Source organism: Pimephales promelas, chromosome 5, assembly GCF_988280905.1.
Source record: "Pimephales promelas chromosome 5, fPimPro1.hap1.1, whole genome shotgun sequence".
NCBI classification, from domain to species: Eukaryota; Metazoa; Chordata; class Actinopteri; order Cypriniformes; family Leuciscidae; genus Pimephales; species Pimephales promelas.
Window position 1 is genome coordinate 31,237,201 of NC_142773.1, and position 27,768 is coordinate 31,264,968.

Consider the following 27,768-nt stretch of genomic DNA (forward strand, 5'->3'; position numbering starts at 1 on the left):
TACATTAGAATTATATTTTTTATTTAAAAGCCCTTCTGTTTGGCATCTCAGAAAGACGACTTTCATTTACACATTACAGTAAAATCCCTATATAATAATCAATGTGCTTATAAAATATAATTATGTACATTTATAACATTGATAAAAGGTACAAAACAATATGAAGCTGTCCATTTCTTCCATGATGATGATGAAAGTCATATTAAGGCAGTTTGTCTTACTATCCTTTGCTCCTTCATATTGGCTGGAGTGGCATTTCACAAACAAAGTTTCGTCAACCACAGTGATTTGTATCCCCTTCATGCTGGAAGCAGTTCGTCTTTTCTGTGGTTCTGATTTGGTGCCATCAGGTCCAGATCTCAGTGGGCACCATGGCTTCTTTGGTGCCCACGGAGGGCATGAGATTCTCCTCACAGAGGAAGTCCAGAGGGAACTGGACGAGGAAGCCCCTAATCTTCTTCAAAAGCTCCTGAGCTTTGACAGGCTCCTCTTTATCAAGACCTGGTTTGGACTGGAAACTCAAGAGCTCCTGTTTGTTCCTCACCAGACTGGAGGGCAGACAGCGGAAAACCTGCAATGCCACCACATCAAAAGTCCTCAGTCTTTTTGCTGCTCGCATTGTATTTGGCGATGCGGCACAGATGACAAATTCTTCCAGTGGTGTTATTGTTAACTAAAACGATTTAAAAACATTTGCTACCTGAAATAAAGCTGCAATTTTACATAAAGTACTAAAATAACTAAAACTAAATGACAGCTAAAAAAGTAATTTTGTTATTCAGTGTCTTTTTTTAGTATTTACATGAAAAATGCTCTATTATTATGCAAATGTATGTTGCTAATAGTGATGACATTGTAGAAATGCGCAGAAATATTTGACAATTGGTTTATTCTGCAAATAATAATGGCAGGTCATTATGATAAATAGGTCAGTTTTTACTAAAACTTTAAAATATGGATTGGTTATGAATTTTATGGAATGGAAACCTTGTACCTTTAAGAGCAAACTAAAGCTTCGTATAATTGTATGTGTGAAACATTTGGTTGTGTGGCTAATATGAGTAAGGTATTAACTAATATTGCCAGCCTACAATAGTGTAATAAGATAGCATCGAAATAAGAATCTCTTCTTCCACTGAGCCTTCCATAACTGTGCATTCACACCAAGCTCCGATGAGGGCGGCGCGGCGCGTCTTGGACGGCGAGGAGAGTTGAAATCAGTTCAACTTTATGGTAATAAGCAATGATGCGGTTCGGCGGCAACCAATCGGAATGTAGAAGTGCTCCGTTTGAGAGAAACCCAGAGAACGCAGTCCTGTAAACTTGGGTTCCAGCCACATTAGTTCCCAAGCAAAAGATAGGAGGTTGATCATTTGAATTTGATAAGAGGGCGCGCAACACTATTTATAGGCAAGATTTTCGTGCTAGAACACTTTTTCAGCGGGAATGCAAATTATAATAGCACTTAACCATGAACACAAAAGCCACACCACACACATATGACTTTTAATTTGTTTATTTCATTTGTAAACATGTCACTATAATTTTATAGTTATTTCAATCGATCAATTTTCTGCAAAAAATAACGGCCGACATGCTTGTTTGCTTTGCGGCCCCTTTAAATACAGTTTTAAAAAACATCAGGGCGTCCACGAATTTTTTCACGGCGTCGTTGGCAGGGCGGCGAGAGCGAATTTTTGGCCGTGTGAACGTATGGTAAGTCCGAGTCTGAGAGTTTCAGTGGTGATTGAGTGCAATACCTCAATAATCTGACAAATGACCAAGCAATACCTCTAAATCATAATTCAAATGTTCTATGTAACAGGAAGATGGAAAGTAGCCATCATTAATTCCGTTACATGCCCAGGAGCGAGTGGAGAAAGACTCATACACACCTTCTCGTAGATGGTGGCGTTCCGAGCCGAGATGCTCATCCAGACGTCTTTGTAGAATCCGTTACTGATGGGGTCACTGACATCAATGGTTGGATCAGAAAAGGCACCCAGAATGGTTCTGGTTTATGGAAAGACAAAGACTTTTAGCTGTGATTCAGTTGTGTTGGTAACACTAGGATGGTTAATGTTCCTTCAGATCTTACTTGAAGCACTCCAGTCTGAGCTGCAGAGCAAACTTGCCAGCCTGGTACTCTTCACCATCCATCACTGATGTCGTTGTTTCAGAGTCCTCAAAAATCACAGCTACCTCGCTGTCCCTCTTCCCCAACATGCTGCGGTCATTGATGTTGGCAGAGCCTGTGAAAAAAAAATGGAATGAAAAATAGACAAAAGATAGAATAAACAATAACTAGAACAAATAACTTTATTTATGCTGATGACACTAAAAATAAAGCAGTTTAAAATATATATATATATATATATATATTTAAACTGCTTTATATATATATCATATTTGACAAAATTATTACAACAATTCCTGGTAAAACTTAAAAAAATATATAACATATAAAAAATATATAAAAATTAGATTAAATATGCCTAGTAGCATTAAAACGCAACGAAAAGCAAAATAATTCTGAGCTGTATCATAAATTGCCTTAACTATGAAGACACTATTTGCGAAAAGGAATCGCACAGGGTTCATGACTCGCTTAATCGAACATATCAAGACAAATAATAATCAGAGGCAAGAAAACAAGATTTTTTTTAATACTCTGCAATTCAATTTGATTCATTGTTTTATAGGTGATTGGATCTCGGGGCATTTAATTCAATAGCACACAAATCTTCCACCTACAATATCAGAGATAACTCAATTTCAGTATGCGGCTAAATGTTCCCGTCTGCCTCCTCCTGATCTATGGCTTTCCTCATTGGATTTCTTGTATCTTCTGCAGAAATCTAAAGCTTTATCTAAAATGACAACACGCTTCTCTTTTATGAATTTATTCCGCTCCTCGAGCAAAGTATTATTTGAGCTTTTTTTTACAAATGTGATATGTCTTTCAGTCATGTAAGAAAACAGAAGCATGATGATAGGGCTTAGCCTAGATCTGCCGAGCAAACGTCAATACTCCACATCTGGCAGTGCAGTCATGTGTAAAATACACAGACCACAATGTTTTCCTCATTAAAAACTCACTTCTTTTGGACAGTAAAGTCTGTTGACCTCATTCCAAATTCATTATTTTATGGAAATGACAAATGCGTGATTATATGGGTCTCTCAAGCATTACCATCTACACTTCAAAATCAAATGATGTACCACAGTGTTCCACAAGGGGGAGTATAAGACTCTAGCCATAAAGAAATGATGCACTTGCTCTTTGAGATACTCAACACTTAGAGAGAAAAGCAGGCAAAAGCAACAACAAAACACAAATTATTTCTTTCAGCAAACTGTAATAATGTTAGCTTACCAATAATGACAGTGTTGTCATCGGCAATGAGCAGCTTGCTATGAACATAGATGAGTTCAGTCACCAGTCTGCCCTCCAGCTCCGCATGAGTCCTCAGACCACAAATCGAGATGTAGTTCATCCATTGGTCATCCACTGTGGAGGTGTAAAGAGAGAATCGGGTGAAATTCAGACTGTACAACACTGCACACCCCAACTCAACTGTGAAATATTTGCTTTGGATTGCCTCGGATACTATAATCGTCACTTCAAAAAAACAAAAACAAAAAACAAACAAACATTCTCCTCCAATAAAAAAAAAACACAACTATGCATTATAGAACATATTAGATTTTTTCTTCACTGTATTCTGTCACTTGTTTTTGTTTTCTAATGTTGTATATTTGTTGAAAAAGGCAATTTCGCCATTTCGAATCTTAAAGGAGTAGTTCACTTTCAAAAAAGCTTTTGCTGATAATTTACTCACCCCCATGTCATCCAAGATGTCCACGTCTTTCTTTCTTCAGTCGAAAAGAAATTAAGGTTTTTGATGAAAACATTCCAGCATTTTTCTCCATATAATGGACTTCAGTGGGAACCAAATGGTTCAGCGTCCAAAAGACACAGGAAAAAGATTCGTTCATTTTGAACTGGAGAGTCACGAACATGCGTCACAGAACAGAGCAAGACGACCATTTGAGCTTATAAAACTTAAACTATGTTATTTTTTTTAAATGAGCAATCGTTTCGCTTGATAAGACCCTTATTCATCGTCTGGAATCGTTTAAAGCCCTTTGAACAGTTTGCAGTTTGCATTGAAACTGTCTTTTGGACCTTGAACGGTTGGTTCCCACTGAAGTGCATTATATGGAGAAAAAAGCTGGAATGTTTTCATCAAAAACCTTAATTTCTTTTCAACTGAAGAAAGAAAGACATGGACATCTTGGATTACATGGGGGTGAGTAAAGTATCAGCAAAAGTTTTTTTAAAAGTGAACTACTCCTTTAAGCAGGTCAGAGAAACACTAGGTGTTCTATGAGTTTAGCACAACAGCTTCATACATTTCAACCCAACTGAATATTGGCACAAGTCCTACTGCTGTCATTCTCTTACTGCATTTATGGAACCATATGACACATTTCGAAACTTTTGTTCACTAGTATTGCATGTTGCACTGCTGTGGTAAACCACAGAAAGAACTCCCTGTCACCATAGAGTCAGGTTCACATTAAACTATGTCACAATCACATCATCATATCACTCCTTCTCTAACATCCGACAGACAGATGGAGAAAGAGATAGAGAAGAGCGATGGAAACAATCAGACTTACTTGCTTTCTTCAGTTGAGTGATTATAGAGAACTCTCCTCTGTTCATGGTCCTAAAAAAATAGACATTTAGTCCATGATTAGGTAGAGAACAACTGTTTTATCAAATGTTATCATATAGCAGCTCATTGTGTTCTCTCAATGACTTGACATTTTTTCTCTCGGTTACCATGGTATCTTGCAAAAAGAAAGCTTATAAACCAGTAAGCCTGCCTTCCCATTAGATAGAAACATGTAACAGAGAGCTGAAGAACTTGTTAAAATAAATAGATAACTGTAAATAAACCTTGCAGCAAATTTCCATGTTTAAAACACTGCCTATTTCCATGTATTATCCAGACGAGTGAAACAAGCATTTTACACTTGGCTGTGTCTTTCTTTTATGTGTAATGGAATGAATTGGTAAGATGGCACTGGAAACAAAGGTTGCACTGTCTAACGCAGGTCATTATCCTCACATCAGCGCCATTTACAATTTTCTTTGACAAATGCCTCCTTTCATCCAAATGATATGCAGAGAGCAATATTGGAAGGTTATCGTTGAGATGAAGATGAATATGCCTGACTGCAGGATGAAAGCAGGTTTGTCTCGTAGATCAGTGCTTCTTCTCTGATATTGTAGAAAGAAGCTGTGAAGCTATTTAGCGTGTTGTCAGACTCATTAAAGTTTAATCAGGGGAGGAGATGAGAGAATGTGTCTGAGTTCACTAAAGAAGAAGCGTTAACTGCATCACTGGGAAACCAACTACTGCTGTGCACTGAATGACACTGCAGAAACTGAAGCAGACAGTCAGGCTCAGTGTGCATGACACATTTGGTTTTCAAGACAACATCAAACACGAGTATTGCTGTAACTGTTAATAAATGTCCACCGTCTGGAATAGAAAAAAACCCAAACATTTTCTTTCATCAAAATGTAATTTAATAGTATTCTAGGGAGGGAAAATAATATTGTAGAATGATAGTAAAAGATGTTTCACATCTACGTGACCTAATCAAATTCTGATTAAGAAAGTCCCATCCTACATTACTGAAATGCAACACAGTACAAAAATGAATACACATTTTCAATTTACAAGTTTCATGTTCTCATAGTATAAATTGAAAAAAAAAATTAATGGACGATAAATATTGTAAGATTCAAGTCTATCCTTCCCAAATGTTACTGCTGTTCTGTTGTCTTTAATGTTTACTGCCCAACATAAATGTAACGTGATGTGTGTGTGTGACCTGTGCTGGCCTTTCTTTGCTCAAAGACACGAGCACAGTAACGATTTCATTCCTACCTGTAGTTGAAATGCATAACAGCCTGGAGTGCATTTCCTCCACCTGTGGTAATGTCTCCCTCAAATCCAGGCAGCAGAGGAGTCACCACATACACACGGAACTTTTTATTCTCCCTGTGACAAATTAAAGCAAACATCAATCCCAATACACCCGTGTGAACACACATATGCTTATTTTTAAATATATACCCTCTCTTCCATTGACATTAATGGCAAAACATTCTTTCCAACCCATTTCTCTTTAGCAGCATATCTTGAGTTCAATCTGTGTGCTGCCTCCATAATTATACGGTCATTATGAATGGCTTTTCTCCCAGAGAGCGCATGCCAACACTGTTGCAGCACACAGAACAGCACAGTATTTCAGTATTGAGGGCGATGCCTGGAATGACTAAATGAAGAGTGGCGCGCCCACCGCCCGTGTCTGGCGCACATCAGTGCAGTGGCAGGTGCTAGCTTCTCATTAGCCGTCAGAGCGCATTAAAGACAGGCCTGTCACTGCAGCTGAGCCTGCATGCGTGACAGCAGCAGCGAGAGACTTGTGCCTCCTGGAAGTCAGATACTTCTCAGGGAACGACAGTTTCTAGGACTCCATTAGCATTGGAGAAGGTGACAATTTACTCTTGATCTCGCATGCTTTCATTGAAGAAGTTAAGCTATGCTATACTAATATATTTGGGTAATATTGATATACAGTAAAAGATTTGCTTGCATGTGTTGATATGCACATGTAGGGGTGTTAAACACCTATTTTTAAGTGGGGCAAGACCACCTAACATGATAATCTGGTTATACAAATTTTAAGATTGTAAATGGGGCCTAAATTACATACACAATTCAGTTGCAATTATAGCTGATCTATTAATCCTTGTGCATCCTTATGGGCATTTTTGTCTTTTTTATCACTTTGCCTGTGTTTATGCTAACAGCATAAAGTTTGGCACAGGTATGTATTTTTATTGGAATTTTACCATTTCACAAGTACCATTTTTTGGACAAAAAATGTCTGCATTGAATCCCATTAAAACTGCACATTTTAATCCCAGGGCTATTTTAACTATAGCTTTCATTCTGTTGGAAAGGCTTCAATATATATCTATATATTTTTTTACTATTTCTTACCAGATGGTGCCATTTTCTCAGGTTTGGCCTATAAAGCAAATACCTGCTTTCTTCTTGTTTTCTGCTTCGGTATATTATTATAGAGCCAATAAGATAAATTATGCAGCCATAATTGTGTGGGTGTGTTGGTATGGACGTCAGAGTGTGATTTGTATGTGTTATAAAAAAAAAATGTGTGCGTGTTTGTAATGTTTGAGAGATAAAAACTCTATTGCAAATAACAATTCCAATTAAAAGAGTTTTACTGAAACATATACTGGCAACCAATGGGGAAAATCTGGTACTGCGCCCAAACAAAATATTACTGAAACCTCATATTTGGAACACAACTTGTTTAGATTTATGGCTATGATTTTCTAGCCATTTTAGAGTACAACATGTTTCATAAAATATAAATTTTACATAAAATAATGTTAATAAATAATTTCATAACCTATATATACCTAACTTTTTTTGGTTTTACTTTTTACAGCAATAATCTGCCAAGGGTTTTTAAAATGAGACCAAGCTTAAAGGGGTGGTTCAGGATTTTGGACATCATTTCCAAGTTCATCCACGCGTTCCAGTAGCATAGTTCGCCGATACTAGGCTCTCTATCGTTATCCGCTAGCTAGCCTGCCATTAAAAATAGTTTTACCCACTCCACAGTACACCAAAAGCAAATAAATTATAACGCCAGACTATCGATGTAAATGTCTGTTGAGAAAATTGATTGATTGTTTTTTTTTTTCATCCAAACTGAACAAATCCTTGTATTTGCTCAGTGCATTCCATGCGCTATGCTAATAAATGCTGAGTTGTCATGACTGAAGTAGGCAAGAAAAAATAAATGCAGTAGTTGTCATGACTGAAGTAGGTAATAAAATGTATAAAAACACTTTTTAGTTCCAATTAATCTGCATGATTATTACTTTTTTAAAAACAAAAACTCCACTTACAATCAGGGTTAATGCTTTAGGATTCACAAACTTACTTGTAAGCTCTGATAATTCGCTCAATAATGGCATCACCAATCTTGTTGTAAACATGTTTGTTATCGGCACAGCTGATGAAGAACTGGTTCTGAAACAAGACAACAAAACTGTAACATGCCAGTTAAACTGAATTGATTGTTCCTGAGTCAGGCGAATAGTTGCATAATTACTGTTCTGGTAGGCCACGACTTGGGCAAATAATGGCACATTTCTGTAATCACATATCCTACATTATTTGTGGCATGAATTTTAGACAGTGGGCCACCTCTTCGAAATTAAACAGTCATCATTTTGTCACTACTTTGCTTTGATTGCATAAACTGAGATGTTATTTTAATAAATGAATAAATAAATGATTTTGTATGCTTTACTGAATGGGTCATAATCACACACAAAAAAAATTTTCCTAATTAAATCATGTCCTCAGAGGCAGAGTTAACAAAAAAAATTATTATTATATAATATAAAAATAATATAAAAAAAATAATATAAAAAAATAATAAAAAAATAATATAAAAATTATATTATTTGTCTTTTCTTTTATCATTATTATTATTCTTTTCAGGTCATTTAAAATGCATTTTCAATTGTATACATTTTATTTATTATGCTTTATTATTTTTTACTCTGTGAATATCCAAGACATGGTTCTTCTAGAATTTCCACTGAATCATTCTTGGCACCTCCCTTGATATGCTCTAATACCCTCTGCGGTGTGCCATTCATCAATAATATGAAGCAAGTGAAATGTCAACATTGTTTTATAACATAACTGCAATGGTTGTCAACACATTTGAATCATATCAGTGAATCCTCACAGACAGCATGAAAGGGAGATTGTGTACCTCAATGTAGATGAAGTGCTTGCTCTTGGCAATGACCTGAATATAGGCATTATGAATGGACTCCTCATGGTGCTTGATTCCCGCCGACCAGTCTGCTGCCGACCGCAGAACCTAAGAGACCATTTACATTTATGGGCATTTTTATAGCCATTTATTGTCAAAGTTACTTTGTTTTCATTCAAGGCATCATTTTTTTATCAGCTGGCATATGCGTGTTCCCTGGAAATCAAACCCATAATGTTCCTGGCGTCAATGCTCTAATAGCTACATGTACAGGAAATGATGCTTTCTCACCTGGACTTTGGTCTGGACAGAGTCTGGCACTTGGTACTTCAGATCGTTGCCTGTGCAGTGAGATTTGGGCAGTAGAAATGGGTAGGAGAGTGATCTGTACTTTGGCTTCATCATCTAAACGAGCAAAAAGTCTTTATTGTGACAGAACCGAATAATGCTTCATCAAATGTCAGACCTCAAAGTTATATTGAAGAAGCCTGAATTCACAGCACAGGGGTGGTATATCTCTCACCTTGGTGAAGTTCCAGCGTTGTATAAAGTGCCTGGCCACATCCCTAGCTGCTCTCCCATGCACCACTGAGGAAATGTCATGCCAGGGCATTCTGGGGGTTGTGTACCTGTCAATAAAATCTATAGTCGAGCACAGTGTTAAAAAGCTGGCTCGTAAACATCTGAAATGCACTGAAAAGACTGTTTAATAACACAATTAACCTTGGATAACCCAGATTAATGATCTTCGAAGTTAAGAAAACAAAAGCCGCCAGGCAGTAAACGTGTGGCTCACCATCAAAAGGCTTGTCTAGCTGAACCCAGTCTTTGTAGACGAAGTTGCAGTAGTCTTTTCCATGCCAGAAGCGTGTGTTTCCCATCAGCTCTCCCACTCCTGTCTGAAGACTGTGCACTGAGCCACTCTCTGCACACACAAGACATACAAAACTCATCAAAACACGAAAGATCTTTTGTTATAAATGACGGGCATACTGTACACAAATAAACAATATGTGAGAGAATGAAGGCTAGAAATTCACTAGAATATAAAATATAAATACAAAAGAGGTTAATATAAAAATAGCGTCTAAATTAAAACAAAATAGTTCATAAAGAGTGTAGCCCTCAAACCGTATTCACTTTATAGCCCTTAATCCTGTAATTGTGGTCAAATGTAGGCACAGAGGACTCAGGTGTGATCCTAATTTATATTTATTATAAATGTTATATCACTGTCTTCGATAAAATTTTGTCTATCCATTTATGGTGGGGTATTTTTGAATTTATTTACTTTAAAAGGTACCATATTTTCTAAGTAAATTATGCTTATTTTTATGTTTTATTTTTTATTTTATTTTTTAACTACATTAAAATATCATTCCAATAAGTTCTTACAGCTAAAACCTAAAGATGAAGTGACTTTGCTGTCACCTGGTGTCTTATTTTGGCCTTTTTTTAGAATGCTCTAAATTACAGCTTTTCCCATTCATTTCTATGGGTGCCCATTTTTGACCCAAATACAAGATTGAGGAGGGTTTTTTTCTTTCCCACCCACTTAACATTGTAGAATTGAGTCAAAAAAAAAATTGTGTGTGTTCAGGAGGCAAACTTAGGAAAAGTAGCCAAGTCTTGTACCGCTCAGATCAAGGGAAGTATTTTTTTTAAATAAATCAAAACTATTTTGCCCACATTTGTCCAGAATACCGTTTCAAGGTTAAATATAGACAGTGATTTAGCTACTTGGGTTTGCTTAGGTTTTAAATAAAAGATTTTGATAAATAAATGACTGACATCTAATTAGACCAAACAAACATCAGATTACTGATACATTTGGGCCATTATTTTCCATGTCAAACATGAACATTAAAACCACTGCATATGTAGTTATATTTTAGATTTATCCGAATTAAAAAGATAACTCCATAATCTAAAATTTAATAATTGGTGGGAAACAAAGGATTGGTTATCTTAACGGCAAACGAATGTGACTGGTGTAAGAATCAGCGACAAATCAAATCTACCCCAAGGTCAAAATAATTTCATTAAAGCATATCTCTGATGTCTAGTCTTAAGCCAGTCTCAAATGCACTTAATCCTCTCTCAGACAGACTGCAAACCGATCTATACGTGGGTCATTAATGGCAGGGAAAACAAACCGAGAGAGCGAAACCAAGAAAACGATGGGGCACTTTGGAGTCGGGGCAGGGTGTCTAGAGCAACACCTACAGTACAGTATCAGCCAGAAAGGATAAGCATCACAGCACAACCAACAGACAGGGAAAATATAGAGACAAGAACCACAATGACTGACACTGACAAGTAACACAATTTTGAACCTGGCATGATTTACTGATCCAGACAGTCTAGAGACACAATACACAATTTGGACTGGAAATATTTGCGCACACACACACACACACGGCCCGGGCCGTAAAAATTTTTTTCATTTAAATAGGCAATTATTGCATTGATTATAATGTTTCTAGCATGCTATATGTTTATCAACAGTTCTTCTAACCCTAATTGATGGAGTGTGTAGCTTTTCATATCTTAAAAATCATAGAGAAATAGGCCTTTGTGTACATAGAAAAAGTCTTAGATCTTTGAGTTCAGCTCAAAAAAATGGGGGAAAAAATAAAAGTGTTGAGTTTATTATTTTGCTTGTGTATGATGTACTTTTTCTTTGGAGTAATTAACTAGTTACATGGCATTTACAGGTCAGGTGATTGGTTAAAAAGGATTTGGATGTGGAACTGAACACCCATTAGCAAAGGTGACAGTCCAGTCCAATCCAATGTATTATAACTACTGTAAATGGAAGAAAATATAACCAGAACACAATGATAATTTTCATGTTTCAGTGAACTATCTCTCATTTTCTTGGTTGTTAAGATGCAAATGATTTAGTCATTAACAGACTCAGAGAACATCACAAAAAAGAAGTAAACACAGTTTGTATTGTGGCTGCAGTTGCCACAGGTTAGTCACAGTAAAATATCTTACTGTTCGTGCTTTCGATGCTACTAATGCTGTCAGCATGATGGAGGCCACGTTGGATGTGGCGGTACAGGCTGAAACGTGTCTTGCGAGTGCGACCGATGCCTTTTAGTTTGGGCAGGTCCACTGAGTCACCAACCATCGACTGCCTGCTGTTTCCACTGGTGGATGTTTTTTTCTTGGGTGTGGATGAATTCAGTTCCTGAGTCCCAAAACAGACATAATTCCACTTCATTATAACTAGCAGCAACCGCTAATCAGAGTCTTTCATTTCTAACTTCAAAGCCAAAAGTTAGGTGTGCGTCATTCATGGGTGTGGCACAAATAATCCAGCCAAATAAAGCATGTTTGTATGGACATGATGATGCTGTCCCTAACCTGCTCTATGGCCTGAGCAACAGAACGCGTTACACTTCCCACGTCTGTCAGTCGGTGCTCACAGTCATCCCAGCGGCCATACGCCAGGTCAATTCCCCCAACAAAAGCAACTGATTGGTCGATGACTACAATCTTCTCGTGGTGTGCCCATAAGTAGACAGAGGAGGACATGTGATCAGGATGTCTCATCACCTTTAAGAGAGAGGAAGAGTCATAATCAATAAGATGTCACGAGATATGTAAAAGCAGATAAAAGTCACACAGCTTACCTTTATGTTTGGATGAAGGTGCATTAGTGTTCTTTTGCTGTATTCACTATTGATGCCGAGTGCCAGCTCCACTTCCTTATACAGCATAACAAAGATCCTCACTCCTTGTTGCTAAAAGTAAATAATTAAATAAAAAGTTAAAGTCCTCCTATAGTCAATCTTATCCCCTTGATCAAAACTCATCTTTGAGGACCAAAATGGCATATGTAAATGATTTTCCCATGAAAAAGTTTTATGAATGCCTTAAAATAACTTGAATGTAACTCTACACCCTTGCTTCCTTTAGTATATGCAGATTCATGAATATGCCCCGCCTCCACTCACTCATAAAGGGTTCTATACAATTAGATGGATCAGAATAGCAATGTGTTTTAAGTATCACTCTTTACAAAGTCAGACACATAAAGGTAATTAATATGATTAGCCTTTTGTTTGACTGTTATCAAACAGCTAATGATGTGTTGTAAATGTTACAGGAATCATGTTCTTAGGGTCAGACCAAATCAGCATCCTTACAAACGCTTTGAACAACTTAGAACGTCAGTGGAGAAAGGCACCACCATGGTTCATCATAACATCGTAATATATACATCAATTATATATATATATATATATATATATATATATATATATATATATAAATATATAAATATATAATTCACCCTCTATATTACCAAATGTACCTGATTTTTCATATAAAAAATATCCCGGGATAACCTGGCTTCTCCTGAGACTACCCTGCTTTAGAGCAGTTAAAGGGGCTCAAATCGATGTGACTCGTTTTTTTGGCCGAAAATGTTTTTATCATATACAGCAAACATCTCCTCAATATCCGCTAGCTGCCTGTCCCCTGAACACACTGTAAAAAAACACAGTAACTGTAGACACCCCGGGCTCCACAAAACGGCAACAAAAACAAACTGGGCCAACCCGCACCACGAAACATAACAAACAGTGTTCCAGCCAATAACCAACAAGAAGGATTTGGGGGTGGGGTTTGGGGGTTAGTGTGCATACACATGAATGGGATTGTGGAGGAGAGAAGCATGAAGAGGGAAGTTAGAATTATATTCTCTTCAAGTTTGATATGGCCGACTCACGGCCAAAGAGACAACATTACGATGAACAAATTGCAAAGAAGAGGGAAAAGGATAAGGAACGAGCAAAGTCCCGAATTTACATTTGAAAAGCCTTCGAAAGATGGCAAGAGCTCCGTCGGCAGAAGTGCTTCCAATGTGGCATTAAAGGGTTAGTTCACCCAAAAATGAAAATTCTGTCAGTATTTACTCACCCTCATGTTGTTCCAACCCCGTAAGACCTTCGTTCATCTTCGGAACACAAATTAAGATATTTAAGATATTAAGATCGCTCCTGCACACTAGTCCATAGGCTTCTTGAGGGACTGGCTCTTGCTGTCCTCGAAAAGTCATTAAAGACATCGTTAAAATAGTCCAAGTGACTACAGGGGCTCAATCTTAAGTTTATCAAACGACGAGAACACTTTTGTGTGCAAAAAAACAACAAAAATAACGACTTTATTTCAACTATTCGTTTATTTCTCCCTCTGCGCGAGTCAGGTTACTAGTTTTATAGCGTAAGCTTCTGTTATTGTACGTCACACGCATCACACACACATGACCAGCGTCGGCCAATAGTGAGCCTACGTGTGACGTAGCTCTACGCAATCACACTACGTTAACTGACTACAGGCCCATAGAGAAGGAAGTAAATAGTTGAAATAAAGTCGTTATTTTTGTTGTTTTTTGCGCACAAAAGTGTTCTCGTCGTTTGATAAACTTAAGATTGAGCCCCTGTAGTCACTTGGACTATTTTAACAATGTCTTTAATGACTTTTCGGGGACAGCAAGAGCCAGTCCCTCAAGAAGCCTATGGACTAGTATGCAGGAGCGATCTTAATATCTTAAATATCTTAATTTGTGTTCCGAAGATGAACGAATGTCTTACGGGGTTGGAACAACATGAGGGTGAGTAAATACTGACAGAATTTTCATTTTTGGGTGAACTAACCCTTTAAGGTAGCTCTGTTTTTGCTGGACAGGTGGGTAAATCCATTTTTATGTTTTTGTTTTTTTATGGACGTTAATTTAATAACATCGTCAATTTCAAACCATGTTTTTGAGACCATCTTTTTTACACTGCAGTTTTAAGGATTAAATACTGAGCAATGGTGCTGCTGACTTATGAATTTGCACATGGTCTGTCTTAAAGCATATTAAAACACTGAATAGGCATATAAACAACAATAAAAAAATGTTAATTTTCACCATAGGAGATCTTAATAAGTTATTAAATAAGTATTGAAATAAGTTAGTAAATAAGTGAATAAGACAAATGCACTAGAGTAGTGTCAAGAGGACTTACAGCCTTGCGCTTCAAAATGCAGTCGAGCCTCCAGCGATTTCCTTCCACCACAGGCCTCTTCAGAAAGATCTCAGGGCTCAGCCTGCACATTACAAACACAATCATATAATAGATACAACATACTGCAGCACAAACTGATACTGCAGCACAAGCATACCTACTTTAAAATCTACATGAAATCAAAATGGACACAGCTTACTTTTTTAATACATGTTCCTGTTATCATTGTGCACACCACTCATAAAAAAATATGTAATTTATTTTAATAAGTAAAACAATATATCTTTCAAATATAATTGCTCTGCTGTTTAAGATGCAACCAAACGCCAAGTCGTCAAGTGTTTTAGGAAGGTAATAGTCATAAGTCACATTTAAATGCAAAGGGAATAAGTCAAAGTCATAATGAATTGCAAACTCACATTTAGATCTGGCTCCATTTTTAAAGTGAATGCCAATAAAATAGTTTTCATGCAGACATAAATCAAATGTTTAAACTTTTAACATTCTACAAGTAAAACTACATGAAAAGACATTTAAATAGGCAGTGATTTTTTATATAACCACCTGCTCCCTCACACACAGAAGATCATTGAGTCTATTCCAGGAGTGATATTTTTTAAATAAGGAAGACTGAAACTTGACACCAGTAAAGCAAGAGATACCGGTCTTGCTGTATAGCATACACCTCCCACTCTGAGCCCCTGATCCGCTGCCACAAATTCTGCATGTGGGCATGTAATGTCTATAGCAATGCTACTGCAGAGCATTACCAAACAAAGAGAAATAAACAAAATACCATTTCATATCAGATTAAAGAGTGCATTTTTCATTCATGGCAGATACTAATCAATCCAGTCAATCTTTGACAGATAACTGTGGCTCTTTTCTTGCATAACCATTTCACACTAAACGAGTATCCTAGTTGACTATACTATTTAAACTTATACAAAGAACTATGAAGGATTTTTTAAAAAATCATCCGGCGATGATTTGTCTCACTAAAATGAGCATGGACGGACAACTACACAATCTATTTATAGGTTGATTTCCCAGAAAAATGCAAACACAGTGACTTTGTGAAGTTATCAAAACACTGTTCTGTTTGTTGAAGTGATCTGTCCAGTATGAGACAGTAACATTGGCTCAACAAATAGTGTGAGTTGGCCCAAGACTATCTGTCTGCCTGAACATGTTTTCTTCTAGAAGGATAAACAGCGAGTACATACCACCAGTCTGTAATGAAGATCTCCTCTTTGGCCTCCTCCAGCGCATTTGCAACATCCTCCATGTAGGTTTTGCCATTCACATACCTGGACAATTGAATTTCTTTTTCTTTAGTTGTCAGATTTCAAAGAGTAGAGGGTCAAATAGAAAGCTAAACATGACATTGGACACAGTCTCACTCTTAAAAGGAAAAATCTGTCATTATTCACTCACCCTCATGTTGTTAAAAAGCTGTATGACTGTTCAATTGTATAACATTGGACCCCATTGTTATTCATTGCATGGTCAATAAAAAACCCATTGTGATCTGAAAGTCATACAGGTTTGAAACAACATGAGGGTGAATAAATGATGTGTGTGTGTTTATTTTTGGGTGAACTCTTAGATTAAATATACCATTTAGAGGGTATGTTCTCCTCCTCCCTGGCAAAAGATCCGAAGCGGTGGGAGCTTAAAAAGGCCTTGCCATGTTTCCGGACAAAGCTTTCAATGGCCTGACCCCACCACCGTGCATGTCTGTAGCTGTTAAATTTCAGAACTAGTTTCCTGCACAAGACACACAAACATAAATTGTCTACAAGCTTAGAGGGACGTATACAAGTTATAATTAAATTTGAGATTAAGTGAACACACCTGGACAGGTTCTCAATGCTCACTCCATGCTTGGTGTCTGTCTGTTTGGAGTCCATTTTGATGCTGAATTCATTGTCCACCAGCAGGACAAAGGAAATGGCACCAGAGTCTAGCTTCATGTACACCAGAAAAGAGTCCTTCACAACAAGCCACCTAAACAGAGAGCACAAAAGATTTCATCATTTCATCAATGTGACTCCATCACAACCATAAGGTCAAACTTAACCTTAAGTATGCTTCTCTAAAGCATTATTATACCGAGAGCAGTGAAAGCCAGTGATACAGTGTCAGTTTAATCAGAGAACGAAAGTAGCACGGTATCAGTGGAGCAGAGATAAACAGCTTGCTCGAAGAGACTTTATGGTGCGTGTGTGTGTGTGTGTGCCTGCTCTATCTGAATTGTGTATTTTCACAGATAACACTGCTTTTAAAGAGTGTCTCACAAATGTTAAAGCTCAAAGTGAAGAGTGCAGCTTCACTCCATGAATGCATTTCATCAGCTCTTGTAAATTTACCTCTTAGACCAGCGGTAGCAGACTTCATTGCGGCCACAGCAGTTCATACCTGGTATACGGTGACCTCCTGACCTTTTGTAAACAATGCCTTCTCTGAAAGATACAGGTTTGTATGAGTGAGTTAAAGGGTGAATATCATGAAATCCATTAAGAACGTTGTGTCCTATTTCAGATACTAAATCAGATAATAGATGTTGCAAAAAAGCATCACATATTTTTACAAGGTGACATTTTCATGACAAGCATTTCGACTCTCAAATTCTCATGACTTTTGGCATTTACAGTATGCATCATAGAAACATTTGTGATTTGTCAGGCACGCATCCAGAAAAAACATCCTGACACATTATGGTAATGTGTTGCACATTAAAGAATTTATGTTTAACATGCTTAATTGAAACTATTGTCACAATGTAAAAATAAATCAATAAATATAATAAAGTTTTGTTTACTTTATGCAATATATTTTAACATTAAAATGAATAAATTGATAAGTGTGAGGCAATAATAAAACAGTAAAGCAAAAAGAGTGTGTCCATACAAGCCTTTTGGGCCCAAGTCCTGAATGAAGGACAACTGGCTTATATCAATAAACTCCATCTGGAAAAGAGAAACAATTCTTCTTAAAACTAGTGAGACAGAGACGCAGCTTCAATTAAAAGAAGTTACACTAAATCCTCAGCTATATTGACCCCCGGGGGGTATTAAAGAGGAAGAGAGGGAATTTGAGAAGAGGGAGAGAGAGAGAGAATTACGTATGTCCTTGATTAAAGCTGTTGGAATAGCAGTGAGCTGAGAGAAAAAGCTGCACATTAACACACACAGGACACACAGTCTCCATCTGTAATATCGATCCTCATGCTGCTGCTTCATTAAAGATAACTCAACGCAAGCTACATCAGGGCCTGAACTCTATAATCAAGTGTGAGCTTACGGTGGCGTAGTATTTTCGGTACATTGCCATCCTCAGCAGCTTGTTTAGGTAGTCTTCCAGTTGTTTCTGCAAAAAGAAAAAAACATTTGTTAGTTGATTTTAACAGTTTAATTATGCGGCACCAGTTCTGTACCATGATAGATAATAGTAAATCTCAGAAAGTAATAATGGAACTCAAAGTGTCCAAAATATATATTTTAGTGGTGACATTTAAACCTGAAATATGGAATTAAACTTTCAATTATTTTACCAATGTAAACATACTTTAAATATATAATCTATATTACCAACATATGCATACATAAGATTTACATAATGTTTCTAAATGTTATTGATGAAAGTAGTTATAAAATATTTAGAATATATATATTAGGACATATGCTGATTTATGTGCTACTAAGCTCAATGTCCTGTTTGTAAATATGAATTATGAAAGTGATGTTTGCCTAGTAAGCCTAAGTAAGATTGGCTTAATGAAAGAGCTATACAATAATGAGCAGATGAATTATTTATTCATTATGTTAATCGGTAGAACGTCCTTAAATATCTACAAAGAAAAATGAACAGGAAATATAATTCAGAAACTCTTTATTGAGCTTTATTCAACAACTAGACATTTAAAGGAGTTGTTCACTTTTGAAAAAACTTTTCAAAAAGCCTTGTCATATCATAAATGTCACATGAGAATATTCTCATAATTTACCAATGAAATTCTTAAAGGAGTAGTTCACTTTTAAAAAAAACTTTTGCTGATAATTTACTCACCCCCATGTCATCCAAGATGTCCATGTCTTTCTTTCTTCAGTCGAAAAGAAATGAAGGTTTTTGATGAAAACATTCCAGCATTTTTCTCCATATAATGCACTTCAGTGGGAACCAAATGGTTCAAGGTCCAAAAGAAGCTTTTTCCGAGTCAATTTGTTCGTTTCGTTCGTTGAATGAACCAAATAACTTGGAAAAAGATTTGTTCATTTTGATGAACGAGTTCGAACAGGAGAGTCACAAACGTGCGTCACGGAACAGAGCAAGGCGAGCATTTGGGCTTATAAAACTTAAACTTTGTTATTTATTTATTTAACAAGCGATCGTTTCGCTTGATAAGTCCCTTATTCATCGTCTGGAATCGTTTAAAGCCCTTTGAACAGTTTGCAGTTTGTATTGAAAGTGTCTTTTGGACCTTGAACCGTTTGGTTCCCACTGAAGTGCATTATATGGAGAAAAATGCTGGAATGTTTTCATCAAAAACCTTCATTTCTTTTCGACTGAAGAAAGAAAGACATGGACATCTTGGATGACATGGGGGTGAGTAAATTATCAGCAAAAGTTTTTTTTAAAAAAGTGAACTACTCCTTTAAGAATTTCATTAGTAAATTATGAGAATATTCTCATGTGACATTTATGATATGACAAGCAGAGTCTTGTTATATATGATCAGATACCACTAAATCATGTCAGTGATGTTGTGTGGGAGAGATCTGACCACAGACTCACACGCCTTGCGATGATGCAGATTACGTCATGTGATCAAGGGTTGGTGATGCAGGATGCATGTTGTAGTGACTCACCCTCCGACTAGACACTTGCTCCTCTCGTGCCAACTCGTCTCTGCCTCCTCGAGGCAGTGCAGGCATCTGCCTCACCTCGCTTCTCTTTATGCTCTTCCTTCTCTCTGTGTGGCTAAAAGAGAGGTATCATAGTCTGAGAGAACAACGAGGAATGACGATAGCAAAGAGTGAATGGTGAGAATTAGTAGCCATGAAATCTGAGAAAGGAGCTAAAGACAACAGGGGAGAACAGAGAGAAAAAGAAAAGAAATTCGATCCTCAAAGAAAATCAACAGGTAAAAAATGAGTGTAGAGTGAGAATGACAGCTTCTATGAGAATGAGAAGAATATTAACTGATCTGCTGGTGTTAAGAGTCATCAAGGGCCATTGAATCACAAGTGGTCATCTGAGACGCATTACCGCTTTTTCACAAGGCTGTTAGAATAAGATAAGAAAGTAGCTTGCTGATTTATAATCATGTGATCCTGGGTGGAGCATTCTCATGACTTAAGTTAAAATCCCATGTATCTCAAATGAATATAATTAATAATTAAACTGGAAGGGAAATATTCTTCACAAATTGACATATTTTCACATTTATGCCATTAAATGCCATATTAACAATCAGCAAATGTAAGCTGAAATAGACTTCGAATTAAAGACACAAAGAAACTATTTGATGCAAAAGTCTGCAGCAACAATCTTAACTTTAAAAATTATTTTTGCTGATTTGTGCCCCCCTATTCAAAAATTAAGTGTAGAGAGATTAAAACAGCCATATGTATACTACCATTCACAGGGTCTGTACGATTTTTTTGTAATGTTTATGAAGTATCTCATGCTCACCGAGGCGGCATATATTTGTTTAAAAAAGAAAAAATGAAGTAAAATAGTAATATTGTCAAATGTTATTACAATTTTAAATAACTATTTTCTATTTTAATATTTCGTTTTAAAATGCAATTTATTCCTGTGGAGGTAAAGGTGAATTTTTAGCATCATTACTTCAGTCATCAGTGTCACATGACCCTTCCGAAATCATTCAAATATGTTGATTTGCTGCTCAGGGAACATTTCTCATTATTATCAATGTTGAAAACAGTTTTGCTGCTTAATATGTTAATGTTAAGTAATATATATATTTTTCAGTATTGTATTATAAAAGTCTTCACTGTCACTTTTAATCAATTTGACGCACCCATTACATCCATCCGTGTAACAACTGTATGATTAAAAAACGATGCTGGGGTTACACCCCTACTTTTTTTCCAGAGGACATATAGGTGGAGAAGGTGGGGTAGGCCATCTTTTGTGTTGTCCAGTGTGTATGTAGCGTTTACACTACAAATGCTTATTAATGGATTTATCTATAGGGCAGGGGTCTGACCTTCTGGTGGGGAGTGGGATCCTCATGAGGGTCTTGTATCGCAGAAGCTCTCTGTGCAGCTCCATGAAGTGCTTTTCTTTTCTCTTGACTATCCAGGTGAAGTTCCCATGTTTGAGCTCTATCTTAAACACTGCTGGCATTGCCTGTGGACACGACAGTGATGTGAGATCTGTGACGTTTTTCAACCTTATAACTAGTTTTAACTATTCAACCTTAGAACAGACAGACCTTGGACACGCCTCTGTGTTTAGAGATTTTGAAGCGGTCTGGAGCCCTGGTGAAGCGTTCCACTTCTAGGATCTTGGCAGTGATGGGGACAGCGGTCAGGTAGACTTGCGCATCGGTCTCTTTAAAGCCAACCGTCCTGTACACGGCAGAGAAAGGGATGCAGGAAGCTCCTATAGGAAAACAACAGTGCGGACTGAGGCATGCCTGCGGGGAATGTGAGCTCCGGTGTGTGTGCGCTAAATACTTCTTTTGACGTGCTGCATCATGTTACACAGTTGTCCTCACATCCCTCTCTTTTACACATGTCACACATGGCCCAGATCCCTGATTAGACAGACCTATTGTAACCCTTTTTCACTTCCTGTCTGAAAAATTATTGGCAAAATAAACTAACTAACTAAATAGACGTATCCCACACATTGATATAGTTTCCAAATCTTAATTTATTATAAAGTTCAATTTATGCAACCTTTATCAGGTGAGGTTATAAAACCTTAAAAAAAAGTGAGGTTTTTGTTTATTTTTTATTTTTATTTAAAATACAAAGTAGCCAACGAGAAAATTCTTACAATCAATAGTGGCCAATAATATACCAGGACAGAAAAAGTGACAACCTACTTCAATGGATCAACAATCAAATACAATCCAATGACAGACAAAGAGACCGTAGTCAACTAGCCTTCTAGTATTATCTCCAATTACCCATAAAAAAACTGATCCACATCCAAACATCCAAATGGATTATATGGGTCTGAAATAATAATAATAATCACTCACCTGAGGGGTTGAACTCTGAGTCCACCTCTTCAGGTTCATCCTCAGTATCTGAGAACCCCAGTTCCCTGGTGTCCAGGTTCTCCACAGCGTCACTCATGTCTGCTTTTATCGATTGACTTCCTTATGGGCTCACTGAAATATTCAGCACTCTTCAGCCTGAAGGCCCATCATTGCCTGTTTGAACACACACGTCCAGTCAATACCCTAAAGATATGGTTCTCATCTATTGTAGAAAGGAAAGAAAATACTAAATATCCTCGGAATATAATAACTAAACAAATAACTATTCATAATTAGTATTGCAAACTGTTTATCAAAAAGGAAGGAGACAATATTTTGCTGTTTACGTCAAAGTACGTCTCTTTGATCAAACTTATTTGTGAATTTGTAGCAAGTAAAATGAGTTAAATTCCATCACATTCAGGCTGTGTAACATGCACTCGTTCTTGAAATATTTACTAGCAATAACGATAAATTTGGTTTGTGCCAAGCAATAATTTGTTTTGTGTAGTTAATCATTGACTGCCAAGTGCATGAAATATTGAAATTCAATTTCAAATGATAAACAAATCCAGTACTGTGTTTCAATTCTGGGATCTGAAGCAAAACCAGCTCTAATTCGTTGGTTATGTCTTTTTCAATCAGAAATTAACCAAGTGTCATGTTTCAATTGTGCTTGCCTGGTACATTTGTGTAACATGATAATGTAATTTAATGTTCTTTTTTAATCATAAAAACCTTTGTAATTATATATTATATTAGGCTATATCATATTATTCGGTAACAGTATTGTATCGTTACAAAAAAATGTCTATTTAAAACAAGTGCTGTTCTATTGAACTTCATATTCCTCCAAAAATGCAGGCCTAGGATGTTTTTTTAAACAGTACAATTGTTTCAACATTGATAACAGTAAGAAATGTTTCTGGAGCACCAATTCAGCATATTGACTCTTAAGACTAGACTGGAGTAATGACTGCTGATAATTTTGTTTTGCAAGCACAGTAAATGACATTGTAAAACAGTTACTAACCCATGCTAACCATCCAAATCTTGACGACCTAGTTTGCTCATTTCTATTTAAAACATTTCCTCTTTCGATCAGGCCAAAGATCAGAGGTCAAATGTCTTCTCCTGTGGAGCATGAGGTCCCTTTAGTGAATATTTTTCTAATAATACACACAAGATCAGATCAGTGTCATTCTCTCACAAAAACCGTTATTAAAAATGAGGCCACATCCTGTTTTCTGTAATACCACTGGGAGCAAAACCAAGAAAATTCCCCAAACGCCAAAAGAAATACAGAATCCATGAAGCTGTTCACTGCTCATTCCTTCATATTTCCTTTAATATCAATCTGCCAGTTAGTAGTATAATTGAGAGGTTGAATATAAATTCAGATCTGAAGGTGACAAGAAATGGTGACCCATGTGAAACTATAAATACAGTTAAACTGTAGAGTGGGAGGTGAGATGATGATACCACAACAGAGTGATCATATCACTGAAGACATAAACAAAATCATCACCAACAGTGACGGAAAAATGCGAAGGAAACAATATAGAGAAACATGGTATAAAGTACAAAAAGGGAAAAATAATAACTCAATATTATTATAGAAAAATCTGAGTCACTGCTTGTTACTAACACAACACAATTCACATCAACAAGTAAAGTTCACCAAAACAATATGTAACCACCAACACTACTTACAACAAAAATATAATTATTAGAGAAAATAAGAGGAAACACACAGGGCTGCGCTCTCGAATTGACTCAGAAAGACTTGCTTTCCTTTAGACTGCAGTGATTTTGCTGCCAAGCACACATTCTCTCTAACTACCCCACAAAACCTTCTATTAAACATAATGGAACATTTTCTCCTCTCAATGGCTGGTACAGATACTAGCTGGTCTGTTCAATCTGATCGCATAATGAGCCTTTAAAATGTGTGGAAGAGAAATGATGTGTGCTACAGACTCGAAAGAAGCCGAAACGTCTGAAATTCCCATTTTACATGAGAGAAGTTTAACAGTGAGGTGTGGCTTTTTGGCAACTCTTTAAATCTGAACTCGTTATGACAAAACCTTTCCAGTCCAGCTACATTTAGAATCTTCTGCTTAACTCGGAGAAACAAACTCGGCCCTTCAATCCTTAGTAGACATAAAATCCTAAAATCCATTCTCAAACAAAGAGACAACACTGGTATGTTTCAAATCATTCTTCGCTACAACGTCACTGCTCTCCGAAAATTTATTCATTTTAGCTGACGCTTTTATCCAAAGCGACTTACGAATTGCTATGTCAGAGGTCGCACGCCTCTGGAGTAACTAGGGGTTAAGTGTCTTGCTCAGGGACACATTGGTCTCTCACACCAAGAAGATATCAATCAGGACTTTCTTTCAGTCAATGTGAGATTGGAATTGTGTACTTTCTCAGTGTATGTTGACATTTCTGGTCTTCCTGTGAATGATTTGTCGCTGCAAATGGTTTCAAAGGGGAAAAAGTTGTCTTTGTAATATCAAATCTATCCAATAACTTCCTTTTTTTCAGCTGAAATCATTTTGGCTTTTCGGGTTATACAGTAGGCATTACTTTAAAATGCTCCAATTAAACTCACTCCGTCCCAATTCTGGTATATGACACTCCAATTTTCCCCTGATCAAAAAAATTACAGCCATACATTTTACACATAATAGAATATTTTGTCTATGATGACCGTGTTTACTGTAAATATACAGGACGGTCTAGCTAGTGGGTTGTCTAAACAATATTGGTACAGGTAGATAGGTTCCTAGTGGAAGAAAGGACTCATTCACTTTTTCTGTGTGTAGGTGAACATTTATGACTGTCGTATCTCATGTGTGTCTCCCACCTGCGCACTGCCCTTTAGAGCCAGCTTTGAAGAGATCAGAGAGGGGCAGTGAATCAGCTCACTCCGTTGGTACAAAATTGCATTTTTATGATTCTTTAGATATATTCTTCTAGCCCAACCCTTATAATCTCAGAATGGAGCATTCAAAAGTATATTTACTGTTTCAAGATTTATATAACACGTGTGATTTAACAGACAAACGTCTGTTCCATGTGCTGTACAGCAGAGAGAAAAACTAGGCTAATTCCTCATATGGCTGAAGTGAACTAAACCGGAAACATACTCTATTTAAAAGTTACCAAACATATACAATAACACTAAGCTATCATTTAAAACTATGGGAATTTGGGAAATACCATTTACTTCTACCCAGGGAATAGTTTGTCTTCAGTTTGCTCATCAATATACAATATGTTTGTCATTCTTACCCCCAAGGCATCACCTAACTGATGCCTTGGGAAGCATTTTGACCATGCTTCAATATTTGACACTTTAGGCGCCCTTTAGCGTCAGTTAGATGACGCCCTAGGATCGCGTGTAACCCTACCCCCACCCCAGACCTAAACCTAACCGCATCATCTACAGTAACTGAGGCTTTCCTTTAGCGTCAGTTAGATGACGCCGTAGGATCGCGTCATGTTACTGACACTAAAGGGCGCCTAAAACGTCAAATATTGAAGCATGGTCAAAGGTGACGCCTTGGGGTGAGAATGCATTGCAGCAGCTCTCTTTGAGATGAAGAGGAAACAAAACAAAAGCTCTGATAAAAAAGATAAATATATGTGATCATTGGCTCTCGGCGGCATTTAATAAACAAATCTTGATGTAAATTATCTAAAGGAGGACACAGGCCATACAGTGAACTGTAGAAAATAACTGCAGTACATTGAGTAACTTTGAGTGCTCTGCTAGACAAGCCAAGCACAAGTGTACCTCACTTTCATTTTCAGTTTTTTGTTTTTTTGTCTTTTCAGTATATTGCCAAGACAAATAATAAACATTTCGTAAAACAAGAAAAATGGTCTTGAAGCAATATTATATATTCGACATAGATATGGTATATTTTATGCAGACATTTTATATTGTGTATTTTGCGTACTAAACTACAGAAATACACAATGATGTGAGAGGAAAAGTCAGTGAGAATGTTCTTTGGATGGGATATCAGCTGTTGCTTCCTGCCAACAAGTTCCTGCCCATTTCAATTCGACATGGAGACAAAGCTAACGTCATTTGGGAGGAGAGCAAAAAAAATTATTATGCAACCACATAGGTTAGAGCTTTATGAAAAACTGCTACAGACACTGGAGTCACTTGTGTGTGTGTTGGGACACGCATGAGCCTAAAGAATTGTGAACATGTGACATGAAGCCACAAACAAAAGTAATCCATTCATCTTTCATATTAGGATAGGCTGTGTTATCAAATGACAGTCTTCATTGTAAGTTTCAAACGTCATTTCCAACATGATGTGCAGTTCAACAGGACCGTTTTTTTTTTTTTGTTTTTTTTTTTATTAAGATCTGTTTTCAGATCAAATGCACTTTGCACCTGAAGGCAATTTATGACAGGATGGTGTTCACCAAACAAACCAGCACTGCAGTTGTTCTCTCTTGTGCCTTTTTACACATGTTAGAGATAGCATTAAGTTCCCAGAAGCTCAGGGTCAAAAGTCTCTCTCATTATGATTAATGAATGACACGTTTCAAATCTAAGAGATAAGTAAACAATAAACAGGGCGATTTAAAACACAAGCCAATGAAAACAAAATTAGCCAAACTGAGATAGTGTCAGACTAAAGGGTGTACAGCATTTATAGTAAATTGAAGTACAATTTTAAAATATTAAATTGTAGTGTATTCTATCCATGCCTGTTTAGCACATTAGAAAAAAAACACAAGACTCCAAATCCACATTGACTTTCCTCTGTGCACTGGTGGTCACACATTCCAACATGGACACAAAAGCCTCTCACACTGGGGTGAGACAGGCATATCGGTACCAGAAAGATTTTCACATGTCACAGTTACACACACACACACACACACACACACATTCATTCATTCATAACAGTTGCTAGAAATTTCCAAGTCGTCATTCCTTCTAACTCTTTAAGCTTAGAAACAAGTTTGGAGCAGAGCATGAAGCAACAACAAACTGCACAAAGTTTCACTGACCTGCCCTGGTAGACGTGATTCCCACATGATAAATCAGCTGTGCCGTTTGACTCCAACAACAATGAAAGACTAACTCATAATTTCGCAGATAGCGTTAAGAGAGTCTCTCTCCTTTTCTGTGACTAACGTTACACAGACTAAACAAGGGGGCAGTGGAGAGATCAGTCATAGGCCAATGTCTTTGAACGGGGCGGGGCCTTTCCTGGATTCTGAAGTGTCAGTCGCAATCGCTCAGCCAATCAGGATCGGAAAGTCACAATATGCTCCTCCCCTCTGCTCTGTAGCTGTTTTATGCATACCAACTGATATCTTACCACGATAAAGAAGAAATGTTTTAGCTAATGGCTAATTTGTTGCAACTTTGTTTCTCATAGACATCAATGACAAAGAATCAGTAATTTAGAAGAGAGCTACTGGAGACTTTGTTGCATTTATTTTTCTAAACAAAATATGTAAAACATTGTAGTAATTTCACATAAATCATCTGGAATTTTAGAAGAGCTCTAACAAAATATGAAACACGCAGTTATTTTT

The 27,768-nt window shown here is 37.0% G+C and overlaps 1 protein-coding gene across 1 annotated transcript; it reads right to left on the reverse strand.

The window, feature by feature from the left end:
* pld1a (phospholipase D1a) lies at positions 1-27,399 on the reverse strand. Its single transcript, XM_039676852.2, has 26 exons — positions 27,235-27,399; positions 22,183-22,356; positions 21,406-21,575; positions 21,178-21,320; positions 19,811-19,922; positions 18,246-18,311; positions 17,853-17,911; positions 17,312-17,404; positions 16,797-16,949; positions 16,560-16,709; positions 16,166-16,249; positions 14,940-15,021; positions 12,558-12,668; positions 12,289-12,480; positions 11,917-12,112; positions 9,710-9,838; positions 9,437-9,555; positions 9,205-9,318; positions 8,911-9,021; positions 8,065-8,153; positions 5,970-6,083; positions 4,687-4,736; positions 3,377-3,511; positions 2,099-2,252; positions 1,896-2,013; positions 1-571 (listed from the first exon to the last, which is right to left on the reverse strand). Exons 2-26 carry the CDS (start codon positions 22,277-22,279, stop codon positions 347-349), a joined length of 3,066 nt encoding a protein of 1,021 aa, XP_039532786.2. The 5' UTR covers positions 22,280-22,356; positions 27,235-27,399; the 3' UTR covers positions 1-346.
* Between the last annotated feature and the right edge of the window lie 369 nt (positions 27,400-27,768).